The sequence below is a fragment of the Anolis sagrei genome, chromosome 3, assembly GCF_037176765.1.
Source record: "Anolis sagrei isolate rAnoSag1 chromosome 3, rAnoSag1.mat, whole genome shotgun sequence".
Classification (NCBI taxonomy): Eukaryota; Metazoa; Chordata; class Lepidosauria; order Squamata; family Dactyloidae; genus Anolis; species Anolis sagrei.
Genome location: NC_090023.1, coordinates 95867849 through 95882417, shown reverse-complemented (window position 1 = coordinate 95882417; position 14569 = coordinate 95867849). Strand labels below are relative to the sequence as shown.

At 40.1% G+C, this 14569-nt stretch overlaps 1 protein-coding gene across 5 annotated transcripts in view; it reads right to left on the bottom strand.

Annotated features, from left to right (window-relative positions):
* The window catches only part of NLGN4X (neuroligin 4 X-linked), a 265484-nt gene that overhangs the window by 12932 nt on the left and 237983 nt on the right, over positions 1-14569 (bottom strand). For all 5 annotated transcript variants that reach the window (XM_060769901.2, XM_060769900.2, XM_060769899.2 and 2 more), the window contains one exon: positions 13485-14274. In XM_060769901.2, coding sequence (XP_060625884.1) covers positions 13485-14274 — 790 coding nt within the window. The remainder of the gene's footprint in view (positions 1-13484; positions 14275-14569) is intronic.

Here is a 14569-nt window from a genome sequence, read left to right as displayed (position 1 = left end):
TCATTCCCTCCCCCTTTCTTCCTTTGCCTTTCTTCCCTCCCTGTTTGCTTCCTTCTTTCACTTTTTATTTCCTTTTATTTCACCACCATCATAACAATAACAATAATGCAATGCATTGCCTCTGGGACCTGACACCTCTCCCATTCCCCCTAAAAGGGTCTCATAGGAACAATAGCATAATAATAATAATAATAATAGAAATAACAACCTTTACCCGCCACGTGTTGCTGTGGCCAATCTTCCCTCTTTCCCTCCCTCCCTCCCTCCCTCCCTCCCTCCCTCCCTCCCTCCCTCCTTCCTTCCTTCCTTCCTTCCTTCCTTCCTTCCTTCCTTCCCATCTTTCCTTCTCCTCTTCTTTCTCTATCTCTTTCCTTCCTTCCCCCTTTTTCTTTCTCTTCTGCTGTCTCTCTTTTCTTTCCTTCCATCTTTCCTTTTCTTTCCTTTTCTTCTTCCTCTAACTTTCCTTCCTTCCCCCTTTTTCTTTACCTCCCTTTCTCTTTCTTCCTTCTTTCCTTCCTTCCTGTCTTTCCTAGATTTTGACAGGGCGGGAAGGGGCGGGGTGGGGTTTGGAGGTGGCGTGAAGTAAAAGAAGGTAAGATTGGGGCAGGGGAGTGATGGAGCGTGGGGTTGCGTGTGTGTGTGCGGTGGCGGGGGGAGTGGGGTTGCGTGTGTGTGTGCGGCGGCGGGGGGAGTGGGGTTGCGTGTGTGTGCGGCGGTGGGGGGAGTGATGGAGCGTGGGGTTGCGTGTGTGTGTGCGGCAGGGTGTGTGTGTGTGTGGGAAGTGGCGCGGCGGGGCTTGGAGTGGGCATGGTTTCCGCAGAGGGAACGTTGGCCGGAAGGCCATGTGCGCGCGCCAGGGAACTTGCGGCTGGGCGCCAATGCGCATGCTCAGTTGTTTTGCCGTTTTGTGAGTGTGTTGTTGTGTTGTTTTTCATTTTGAGTAGATATGTTTGTACCTTGTGGGCTGTGTTATGGGCATGGGAATTTTGGTTAAGTTTCGTTGGTTTTTTTTAGTTTTGTTCTTTTGCCGTTTTGTGAGTGTGTTGTTGTGTTGTTTTTCATTTTGAGTAGATATGTTTGTACCTTGTGGGTTGTGTTATGGGCACGGGGATTTTAGTTACGTTTCGTTGGGGGATTTTTGAGTTTTGTTGTTTTGCCGTTTTGTGAGTGTATTGTTGTGTTGTTTTTCATTTTGAGTAGATATGTTTGTACCTTGTGGGTTGTGTTATGGGCACGGGGATTTTGGTTAAGTTTTGTTGGGGGATTTTTGAGTTTTGTTGTTTTGCCGTTTTGTGAGTGTGTTGTTGTGTTGTTTTTCATTTTGAGTAGATATGTTTGTACCTTGTGGGTTGTGTTATGGGCACGGGGATTTTGGTTAAGTTTCGTTGGGGGATTTTTGAGTTTTGTTGTTTTGCCGTTTTGTGAGTGTGTTGTTGTGTTGTTTTTCATTTTGAGTAGATATGTTTGTACCTTGTGGGTTGTGTTATGGGCACGGGGATTTTGGTTAAGTTTTGTTGGGGGATTTTTGAGTTTTGTTGTTTTGCCGTTTTTTGAGTGTGTTGTTGTGTTGTTTTTCATTTTGAGTAGGTATGTTTGTACCTTGTGGGTTGTGTTATGGGCATGGGGATTTTAGTTAAGTTTTGTTGGGGGATTTTTGAGTTTTGTTGTTTTGCCGTTTTGTGAGTGTGTTGTTGTGTTGTTTTTCATTTTGAGTAGATATGTTTGTACCTTGTGGGTTGTGTTATGGGTACGGGGATTTTAGTTAAGTTTCGTTGAGGGATTTTTGAGTTTTGTTGTTTTGCCGTTTTGTGAGTGTGTTGTTGTGTTGTTTTTCATTTTGAGTAGATATGTTTGTACCTTGTGGGTTGTGTTATGGGCACAGGGATATTGGTTAAGTTTCGTTGGGGGATTTTTGAGTTTTGTTGTTTTGCCGTTTTGTGAGTGTGTTGTTGTGTTGTTTTTCATTTTGAGTAGATATGTTTGTACCTTGTGGGTTGTGTTATGGGCATGGGAATTTTGGTTAAGTTTCGTTGGGGGGTTTTTGAGTTTTGTTTCCTCGTTGGATGCCCCTAACAAATTTATATATATAGATACTGAATAGTAATTAGTACAGTGAGTTCTGGGATATTCCTTCCTTTTTACAATAACTCACAACTAGAAAAAGTTACAAATACATTTTTTTAAAATTATGTATTCAAGATTCTTTTATAATAGGATATTTATCATATTTTAGTCTTGTGCCTGAAAAGATCTTCTAAACTTTAGGCAGAAAACCAGAGGAGTCTAACCATTTCTTAGAAAAGGCAAGGGCTGTGATAAGAAAAGGGTTGTGGACACCAGCATAAAGAGCACACATTCTGCATGCATATAGAACTTGGAAATCTTATCTTTTTGGTCTACAACATCCAGAATCTTCCACTCAGCCCAACCAGTGGCCAGCAGATTTACAAATTCCATCTGCTTGCTTGTCTGCTACTTCTTTCAGCACTGAGAGTTTGTGGCTGGAACAAGGAAGGGAAACTTAGGCCCAAACTGGGTGAAGTACCCACTTTGTTTGGTTTGTTGGCTGTGCCAGGGATGTATTACCATTGCAAAGTCAAAAACAATGGCCATTACCTTCTCTGAAAGAGGCAGCAACTGCAATGTGGATTTTTATTAATTCTCATATATTAAATTTTAAAACTTCAGTTTTTACCTGGATGAAATTACAGGATTTTGGGGAATTTTTTGAAAATTGCAATGTTGCTGGATTTTTCTCTCCCCCAAAAGGTGTAAAAACCAACTGCATGAACAAAAAAACCCCTTGCTTATTTTTGTGAGCAAGGCAATGATCTTACGCAAACAGCAACAGTATAAGAAACATTCACAAAAGAAAAATGGAAAAAAAGCAATGCATTTTCCTTTTTCACTCAAGGATGAAAAATCTTCCTGCAGATTATTGTGGGTTTGTTTGCTTGCTTTAGGAATAAGGATGTATTGATGAGTTTTCAAACAACCCGTCTCATGGAGGACCAGAAGAGTTGTGAATGATCTTGCACATTAGGGTGTTTTGTATTTCCTAACCCATCCACTTTGTCATAATAATGTGAAAACATTGGTAGTTCTAATGTAGGTTAGGAAGAGATATATACAATACAGTTGTTGAAATTACTCAGGAATAAGTCCAGTTGTGTTCAATGGGACCCATACCCATGTATGTATGTATGTATGTATGTGTTGTTGTTGTTCATTCATTCAGTCGTTTCCGACTCTTTGTGACCTCATGGACCAGCCCACGCCAGAGCTCCCTCTCGGCCGTCACCACCCCCAGCTCCTTCAAGGTCAGTCCAGTCACTTCAAGATGTATGTATGTATGTATGTATGTATCTCTAAAGAAATCTAATGTACCTAAATGCTCTAGTCCACTGAAAATGTAAGTTGGCTGCAGTTTTATACATACATACATACATGTATGTATGTATGTATGTATGTATAAAACTGCAGCCAACTTACATTTTCAGTGGACTAGAGCATTTAGGTACATTAGATTTCTTTAGAGATGTTTGCTTTATTTAGTCTGAATGAAACTGACATTCCAAGCACACTGCAACATTTTAAGCTATCTATTCATAACAAAACTAAAATCATGCTCATGGGTTGTTGTGGGTTTTCCAGGCTATATGGCCATGTTCTAGAGGCATTTTCTCCTGACGTTTCGCCTGCATCTATGGCAAGCATCCTCAGAGGTAGTGAGGTCTGTTGGAAGTAGGAAAATGGGTTTATATATCTGTGGAATGACCAGGGTGGGACAAAGGACTTTTGTCTGCTTGAGCTAGGTGTGAATGTTTCAACTGACCACCTTCATTAGCATTTAATGGCTTGGAAGTGCCTGGGGGGATTTTTTTGTTGAGAGTGATTTGATGTGCCTGATTGTTTACTCTCTGTTGTTGTGCTGTTGTAATTTTTGAGTTTTTTAATACTGGTAGCCAGATTTTGTTCATTTTCATGGTTTCTTCCTGTCTGTTGAAATTGTCCACATGCTTGTGGATTTCAATGGCTTCTCTGTGTAGTCTGACATGGTGGTTGTGAGAGTGGTCCAGCATTTCTGTGTTCTCAAATAATATGCTGTGTCCAGGTTGGTTCATCAGGTGCTCTGCTATGGCTGACCTCTCTGGTTGAAGTAGTCTGCAGTGCCTTTCATGTTCCTTGATTCGTGTTTGGGCGCTGCGTTTGATGGTCCCTATGTAGACTTGTCCACAGCTGCATGGAATATGGTAGACTCCTGCAGAGGTGAGAGGATCCCTCTTGTCCTTTGCTGAATGTAGCATTTGTTGGATTTTCTTGGTGGGTCTGTAGGTGGTTTGTATGTTGTGTTTCCTCATCAGCTTCCCTATGGGGTCAGTGGTTCCCTTGATGTATGGCAAGAACACTTTTCCTATGGATGGATCTTCATCTTTACTCTCGTGGCTTGTTCTTGGTCTTGCAGCTCTTCTGATGTCTGAAGTGGAGTATCCATTGGCCTGTAGAGCCCAGTTGAGGTGATTTAGTTCATCTTAGAGGAGGTGGGGTTTGCAGATTCTTTTTGCACGGTGTGCCAAGGCTTTAATGTTGCTTCTTTTTTGACTTGGGTGATGGTTGGAGTTTTTATGTAGATATCTATCTGTGTTTGTGGGTTTTCTGTAAACGGTGTGACCCAATTGTTGATCTGGTTTGCGGATGACTAGGACATCTAGAAAAGGCAGTCGTCCTTCATTTTCTTTTTTCATGGTGAATTGGATGTTTGGGTGGATGCTGTTAAGATGTTCCAGGAACCTGTTGAGTTCTTCTTCTCCATGGCTCCAAATGGTAAAGGTGTCATCCACATATCTGAACCATATAGTGGGCTTTTTGGTTGCTGTTTCAAGGGCTCTACCAAAAGATTCAGTGTTCTCTCAGTAGCTCTCCGGCCACTGACTAATTCCCTGTTTCTCCCACTAGAGAAATCAGTCCCTTCCTGTAGCTCACCGGCCACAGACTGCCACTTTCAAAAAGCTGCGCCGTGAAGTGATAGTTGGCTCCGCCCCCGTTGCTATGGCAACTCAGCCACCATCTTCCACAAAACATAATCTCCCATACTTACCATCCCTAAACCACTATCCACACTACACATAACCAAAGAAATAAAACTTACACATCGTCATACACAAGAACTGGAAAAAGCGAGAAATCACCAAAGAAGAATTCAAACAAATAGCTAACACCTGTAGGGAAAAGGTCCGCAAGGCTAAAGCACAAAACAAGCTCAGGCTTGCCAGGGACATTAAAAACAATAAAAAGGGATTCTTTTCTTATGTCAGTAGAAAAAGGAAAAGCAAGCAGGCGATAGGGCCTCTTTGAGGAGAAGATGGGGCAATGCTGACAGGGGATAGGGAAAAGGCAGAACTACAGGAATACCTGGCTGCTCTAAATGAGTTCAAGTCCCCAGGGCCAGGTCAACTACACCCCAGAGTATTGAAGGAACTAGCGGAAGTCATTTCGGAACCATTGGCAACCATCTTTGAGAGTTCTTGGAGAACGGAAGAAGTTCCAGCAGATTGGAGGAGAGCCAATGTGGTCCCAATCTTCAAGAAGGGAAAAAAGGATGACCCAAACAACTACCATCCGGTCAGCCTCACGTCGATACCAGGCAAGATTCTGGAAAAGATTGTAAAGGAAGTGGTCTGCAAACACTTAGAAACAAATGTGGTCATTGCTAATAGTCAACATGGATTTATCAAAAACAAGTCATGCCAGACTAATCTGATCTCTTTTTTCGATAGAGTTACAAGCTGGGTAGATGCGGGGAATGCCATGGATGTAGTGTACCTGGATTTCAGTAAGGCCTTCGACAAGGTCCCCCATGACCTTCTGGCAAGGAAACTAGTCCAATGTGGGCTAGGCAAAACTACGGTGAGGTGGATCTGTAATTGGTTAAATGGACGAACCCAGAGGGTGCTCACCAATGCTTCCTTTTCATCCTGGAGAGAAGTGACGAGCGGGGTGCCGCAGGGTTCCGTCCTGGGCCCGGTCCTGTTCAACATCTTTATTAATGACTTAGATGAACGGTTAGAAGGCAGGATCATCAAGTTTGCAGATGACACCAAATTGGGAGGGATAGCCAATACTCCAGAGGACAGGAGCAGGATTCAAAACGATCTTGACAGATTAGAGAGATGGGCCAAAACTAACAAAATGAAGTTCAACAGTGACAAATGCAAGATACTCCACTTTGGCAGGAAAAACGAAATGCAAAGATACAGAATGGGGGATGCCTGGCTCGAGAGCAGTACGTGTGAAAAAGATCTTGGAGTCCTCGTGGACAACAAGTTAAACATGAGCCAACAATGTGATGTGGCGGCAAAAAAAGCCAATGGGATTTTGGCCTGCATCAATAGGAGCATAGTGTCTAGATCTAGGGAAGTAATGCTACCCCTCTATTCTGCTTTGGTTAGACCACACCTGGAATATTGTGTCCAATTCTGGGCACCAGAATTCAAGAGAGATATTGACAAGCTGGAATGTGTCCAGAGGAGGGCGACTAAAATGATAAAAGGTCTGGAGAACAAGCCCTATGAGGAGCGGCTTAAGGAGCTGGGCATGTTTAGCCTGAAGAAGAGAAGGCTGAGAGGAGATATGATAGCCATGTACAAATATGTGAGAGGAAGCCACAGGGAGGAGGGAGCAAGCTTGTTTTCTGCTTCCCTGGAGACTAGGATGCAGAACAATGGCTTCAAACTACAAGAGAGGAGATTCCATCTGAACATGAGGAAGAACTTCCTGACTGTGCGAGTCATTCAACAGTGGAACTCTCTGTGGTGGAGGCTCCTTCTTTGGAAGCTTTTAAATAGAGGCTGGATGGCCATCTGTCAGGGGTGATTTGAATGCAATATTCCTGCTTCTTGGCAGGGGGTTGGACTGGATGGCCCATGAGGTCTCTTCCAACTCTTTGATTCTTTGATTCTATGATTCTATGAGACTATATCCCTCTTCTCTTGAACTGTTCACAGACCGTAATAGAGTGAACTTGAAATTGAGGCCGGAATTTATCTTTTATTTTATACAAAATGAAAAAAGAACCTATATTCTTTTTTATTTTCTCCAGTAGTCATGGCACCCAATATGTGCATTTATGTGTATATATACACACATCAACTAATGACCAATACTGTCAGTTTGGGATTGGGTTGGCAGAAACTCATTTTGCTTTAAAGAAGATAAGATATGGCTACTACAGGTTTGAGGCCAGCAAGGTGATGACACAACCATGGAATCTGGCCTTGAACTGGTTCCAGAATCAGTTGTATCCATAGCTTGGCAGCCACAGGATAATATTTTCCTCATTTCCATGCCAAGAGACATAGCAGCACCCTGGAGACATATGAGATTGTGTGTGTGTGGTGGTGGTGGTGGTGGTGGTGGGGTGTGTAAATAGTAGGGCTGGGCAGTTTTGTTTCGTTAATTCGTAATTCGTAAAAAATTCGTTATTTTTTGTTAACGAAGCGATAACGAATCATTCTGGGGCATCTTAAAAACGAAACGAATTTTTCAATTCATTTCGTAAATGCTTCGTATTTCGTTATGTATTCATTTCGTTATTGGTTTGAGGTCGTTTCGTTATTATTTCCGCATGTCTGGGGCAAGTTTTATAGTTGTTTTTTGTTTGATTAGTGAAAAAAAATTATAATATCACACCAACAGTCAACAACAGAGGAAGAGGGAAGCTTCAGAAGTTTTTTTAGCGTATTGCGCGATCGCGGCCGCCATTAACGAATCGATTCGTTATTGTTTCGTTATTGTTTTGTAAATTTTTTACCATTTATGAAATTTCGTAAATATCGAACTTTTTAAAGGAAAATTTCAGAATTCTTTTAAATATTGAAACGCAAAAAAACCCAAAAAACGAATCGATTTTAGAAACAATTTTTTCCGTTGTTACCCAGGCCTAGTAAATAGCAGTGGAAGTAATCAGTTATCTGGATCAGGGGTCAACTGGCCCCTGCTGCACAGCTATGCCCTTGATGCAACGTTCGGCAGAGTCTGCATCCTTGATCCCAATTTTACAAAGCGCTCCAGCAAAGGTGGGTGTATACAATACAATTCACATTCTACAGAGCCAATTTCGCCATGCAATCTAGGGCTTTCAGACTATCCCCCGACTTGCTTGATGAACTTTAAAAGCCTTAATTTGCATTGTCATGGGCTTTGGCAATGTGTGTTTTGCAGCTGGCACAGTTTGAAGCTAACTGGAGAAGGAGCTAGAGTTAAACTGGATTATGTGGTCAGTTTAGATGTGACCTAAGTAAAGCCAGAAAGACACCACAAGTGTTCTGTTGGGCAGGTTGAATTTCAAGGTCACACAGTTCTAAGGCTTATTGTCAAGTCAGAGCAAGTCTGAATGAAGAATATTTGTTACAGTAAGTCTTATTTCTACCAAGTAATCATATTAACAGTTGGGTGCATGGTAAAATGATTAATGACCCTTCCTAAACATTTGTGCTGTCTACAGGAAGTACAGCATAAATTCAGACTCAAGAGTTGTACAAGTTTATGTACACTCTGCTGGAATTAGCTCTTGAGCAGGCAGCCTATGGAAAACTGCTTGAAATTATGAGTAATACTGACAGATGGCATCAGGAGGGAGCTTTTTATAATCCTTAGATAAATGCAGGAGTATAACTTATTAACACTCTGCAGGAACAATAACAACAGTAATATAAATAATAAGCAGATTGAGGAGTTCTTGACACCCTAGGAAAGTGTCTCCATATATTTTAACATCAACATGCTCTGTTTTACAAATTTACTCTTTACCCAAGTTTTATTCATGCCTTGAGAAAGGGCAAATAACAAACAAACCAACAAATCATCATTTCATGTATAAATTCAGACATTTGTGTAAAAAAAAAATCAACCTGAAAAACCTGGGTTGACTTATCCACAAGTTTTTTTAAAAAAACAAACAAACAAAACAAGACAAAGAATCCCCTTCTCAGCACACTGATGAAAAACAAAGACTTAGTCCACCCTGGAAAAACCTTAAAGAAGCACTGCTCCCTCTTCTCTCTGTCCCTTAACATCACTTCTGGCCTTTTTGAATGCCTGGGTCAGGAAATAGTACAATGGTGCTCTCCCCTCTCCGTAGAATGATCCTTAGCTTATCAGTGGGTTATATCAAAATCCAAAATCAGTCAACAATTTATACATGAGTATATATGGTAACTGCATCGAAAAGATCCAGCATCGTCATCACTTATTTAGAAGTTGTGTGGCTTACCTACTACTCCAGTGTGACCATTCAGGTCTGTTCTTTTTAAATCTACCTGAAAACCCAAAAGAATTTTCCCACTGACCAGCTAATCCTAGATATCTTTGCCTGTTGCTACCATGGCCAAACTGCCCATCATGAACATACAGCAATGTATATGTGCCAATCAAATTGCTGGCACTGTTTTAATTGCATGCTAGTCTTAAAGGGAGTTGGCTTATTACCACCAAGGGTCCACTATCACAGATGTCCATTAAAATTATCTATAGGAAGCATTTTCTTCCCATTTGGATACTCATCCTCTTTTCTTCAGAGCTCTGTCATACTGCTTATCTTGTTTCAGTTATGATGGTGTCCTCTTTTGGGTCAAGACTGTAGATTGGAAATGGTCTTTAAAAATAAAACTAGGTTGTGAGACAATTTAATTGTAAAAGTGAGATCAACAGATTTCTCATATAAGAAAACACCACTCTTTCTATGCTTCTAAAAGAGGTCTCTGCTTCTTTATGTTTCTCAGACATCTCATGTTCTAGGTAAAGCATCAGATACTTCTGCATTTACTCGATGCCATAGGTTGACATTAAGTAATGCCTTCCTTTTCCAACCACAAGAGAGTGGTATATTCAATTTGGAAATGGGAGGAACACAACTAATTAGAAAGAAGGCAGCTACACACACACACATATTGCTTTTCATTCCAGTTTCTTGATTCTCTTGAATCCCTCCCTGACAAAGTTGCCAGATCTCAGGAGTCACTATCTTTGGAGGTTTTTAAACAGAGACTGGATGTCTATCTGTCAGAAGATGTTTAATTGTATGTGCTTGAATAGCAAGAGATTGCACTGGATGAGCCTTGTGGTATCTATGAATTTATGATTCTATGTATTTAATTCTTCTTTATTTCCCAGTTGTGGTGACAGGGCTCACTTTACAATCCACATTACACTGATATTTGGGTTAGTAGCAAGGATAGACTATACTGTCCATATTCCATTGGTCAAAGTAAGTGAAAAGGAATAATCTGCTCTGTTATGCTCAAATCAGAAGTGAAATAATTTAGTGGTGTATGGAAGTATTTGCAGTTCCATGTAATCGTGGTCCTGCTGCAAACATATCTCCCTTAAATACTAGGGTCCTACTGTAAATAAATTCAATGCATTTTACTAAGAAATAAGTTCTGCTTAATACAATAGTACATAATTCTCACTTGACTTTGCACAGGATTGCAATGGACTAGATTTCATTCTTAATAAACTTCATTTTCCAGGGAATAAAATCCCTGAAGCCAGATGTCTTGGTCAAGGGATGGTATCGCAACTTGGAGAACTGCAGCGGCTGTAAGGGGTGCTGAAGGCCAAGTTATGGACCTTTTTTGCCAGCTAACATTAAGTGTGCTGCATCAAATATTATTTTCTTGTAATAGTGGTTGCTCAAAACTGTATTTTAAATGTTGAATTCTGCTGCTACCAGACTATTTCTCTTAAAAATGGGAGGTAAAACCTGCATGACTCTAAGGGATTGTCAAGGCCACACACCTTTTTCTTCCACAGCTCAGAATCAATTGTGACAGCACCTACCCTTTCTGAACTACTATTCTGTTAAATGGGATGTATTTCTGAAGTGTATTTAGACCATTCATGTGGCATAGGTTGGGTAGCAAATCAGATGCCTTCTGATGAACCACCATCCCAGTTCTGCTTTGGATAACCCACCACAAGACCTATGAGTTCCTATGATTCCCATTTGACATTAAGTGGGTTTCAATGTCGTTTAAAGAGATCAATGATATAATTCAAGAGAAAACAGAGTTTCCTTCAAGGATACTTCCCTTACCACTTTCTTTAATGTATCAAATAATAATAATAATAATAATAATAATAATAATAATAACTTTATTTATACCCCGCTCCATCTCCCCCAGGGGGACTCAGGGCGGCTTATAAGAGGCCACGCCCATCAGTACAGTAAACACAATAGAACACAAAAGCATAACAGAACTAGAAAAAAACATAAAATGCAAAACCAATATAATAAGTGACACAGCAATATAAAATCAAATATTAAACACACAGGATTACACGGGGCAGGGCCAAATTTAAGGATAGAATTTTAAAACACCTGGAGATTGGGCAATGTAAATTATTGGGAAGGGGGTTCTGGGATGAGGAAGGATTTAATTGCACGAACCATAAAATAAAGTGCTTCTGAGGTCATTTTTGTGAAATTTGGTCAGGGAGTATCTTACATTACTTGATATTTTACTATTGCTTGATATGTTACTATTACTTGATATGTTACTATTGCTATGCAAAATATACCATGTTATTTTGTACAGTATATCTCTTGGGTTCTTAAATGCCTTAAGAGTTTCTTAAACTTGTTGATATGTCAGGATGTAACACATTTCTCTGGAATCTTGGATACTGCTGAATGCCATCTTCTGCACTGCAGCAGAACTGCAGTTCCCAAAGCCCAGCCCTGCCATTAAGTGTACATTGGGAAGATTTATGGGCCTTTGGTACAGCCACAAGGGCATTTATTTGAATTCAACACCAAGACAAGGAAGAAGAAAAATCAAATTTCTAAAGCAAAACCAGAATGACAAATTCTGCTTGCTAGGTACGTGTGTTTGTGTGTTAGAATATTGCAATATTTCTCAGGGACATTTTGACAGAAAACGCCTTTCTAATGCTTCTTGTTCTTATCTGTCTTCACAGATGTCTTTTAAAGTTTCAAAATAAGACACATTAACTTTAATTCTAGACAAAAGTCTGATTAGACAAGGAGTGTCTGTAATTCTTTATCTATTCCCCATGCTTTAAAAAGGAACTAGGTAATTCTGTAGAGGGGGCACAAATGACTTTTTTTGATCTACATCATAATTTCTTTTCCTGAATTACTCTTTATAGCCTTAATCTTTGGCTTTGGTGAACATTTGTGGTTTAATAATTGCACTATTTTCATATGAAACTTCAGTGCATCCTTCTTTACAGAAGTGAGAAAATATATTGGAGGGAAGAAGTTTTAAAATCGACATAAAGGTCTTTAGAAAATAAAACAGCTGTAAGGATGAATTAACTATGAAGTATTCTCATATGTTGGATTTAATCAATAAGGTTCTATCTTTATACTGTTGGCAAGTACACTTTTATTGTTTCGAATATTTGGTAGCACCTCACTTCCAAAACTAAGACACCCCAATATTCCTAAAATAAAGGCTGATAAAACAGTTTGGGGTGACATCTCAATAGTGGTGTCTTACAATACAAAATAAAGATGTGAAGTAAATGAGTCTGTCTGTATAACACTCATTTCCAATTTCTTATATTCTCAGGCACTAATGTTCCACACATGATTTTGCAGGGCCACTGCCCAATCCACTACTATCTCCCACAACTATTGTAATTTCTCAATGTGTTGAATTTCTCTCATTTCCTTCACGTGTGTACACAGATTCATATGAGCCTTAATTCTAGAACAACTCTGTCATGGGATGCCATGATAAGATTTATTCAGAGGGGATTTTCCAATGTCTTCCCCTTAGGCTGAAAGAATATGATTTGTCCAACATTACATAGACATTTCCACAGCTGAGAGGGGTCTCCCAGAGTTCTGGTCCAACACTCAAATCACTACACCCTCAAATCACTCTCTCCACTTCACATTTTTCTTTTGCATTGGGTTGTAAGACTTTGTGTGTTCTTGCATTGAAATGTTTAGTGTGTAAGGAGCCTAAAACATAATACAGCTAAAAACATGATGGGGGAAAGGTTAAAACACGGTTATGTTAAAATGCATTGATCTTAAAAGGTTTAAAATCATTTTAAAAACATGCATTTCTTAATTTTTTTAGCAAGCTTGATTTGGAGGTGAATGTGTACAGCTGGCCAGCACTCTCTGAAAGCTGACTCTGGACTCTGCAGCATACTAAAAGAAGAATCTAGCATCATATAGTATATAGTATCTAGTATCATATCAAATAACTTTGCTGGGTCTGAAAAAAATTATGTAAAACCTCTTTTTTAGGTTTTTGCACATGTGCAAAGACCCTCTAAAGTCTTTGTTTAGTACCACGAAGTAATACTTTGAATGTTCACTTTCAAGAAGCTCTCCACAAAGCAAGATTTGCCAAATTCTGAAATATTTCATTAGAGGGTCAAATGCAGAGTTTTAGATTTCAAAAGAACAGCACATGCAAAAAACCATTATGAGGCAAACCTACCCGGTTTTGGCGAAGTTTGTCCAATAAGTCATGACAACTGCACTAAGCATGACGTCATTCTTTGAAAAGTTGCAGTTAAACAGTTCAGTAGGGCCAATCATGGGAATGCCAAACACATACGGAACTTCATCACCATGTGCTGAATCAGCCCAGCTGGGTTTCATTTCACTCTGGCAGTGGTGATAAAATGCATAGAAGTATGTTGGGGAGCCATACTGGGCATGTAGGTCGGCAGTGGCAACAGCTGGTGCCACCCACTGATGATCAGTAAAGAGGGCTACCAGCGTCTTCCTTCGAGTTTCAGGATTCTCCTTGTCTGCCCAATCTGTGTACATGAATTTAATGGTCTCTCGCAGGGTGTCTTTTCCTTCTGGATAACCATAGAGATTGTCCACAAAATTGGATACTGAGAAATCAAAATCATTTGGGGAGACACCTTCTTCATTATCCACAATGCCGTCCACAAATTTTAAACCTTCCCCTTGGTTTACACCTAGCATTATGTCATAGTTGAGGAATTCTCCCTGCTCCATCAGAATCTGAGGATCGTCTGGAATTACATCCCCATCAATCACAGGCCCAAAGGCAATGTGGTATGTAGCTGGCGTTATTGTTTGCTGAATGAGTTCTTTGTAGTTCTTATTCCGAAAGCATTCAACTAAGTCTGTTGTGTCCAATGTGTTGCAACCCACTTTTTCTGCCAAAATTGCAGTGTACTTGGCAGGCTGATAGTTCACTGCCCAGCTGGACAGGGCTGTTCCACTTTGTATGATTGCCTTTTGGAACAGACCTGCAGGTGCAAAAGTTAAAATTAAAATACATGAACAAGCAGCATTTATAATGCAAAAGAATCTTTTGTATATTATTTAGAGGAAGTACATCCCAATGAAGAGTGAATTTATTTCTGTTTGAACAAAAAAAGCTCTTTGTTCATTTTTCCAATACCTCTCCCCCCATGTCTGTGTGCTCACACACACGAGAGAGAGAGAGGGAGACAGAATTATTACTTAACTATAATGGTATCTATAACTATACATATGAGAAATATAAATTCCTAGGTACATAAATTTCACAAATATATACTA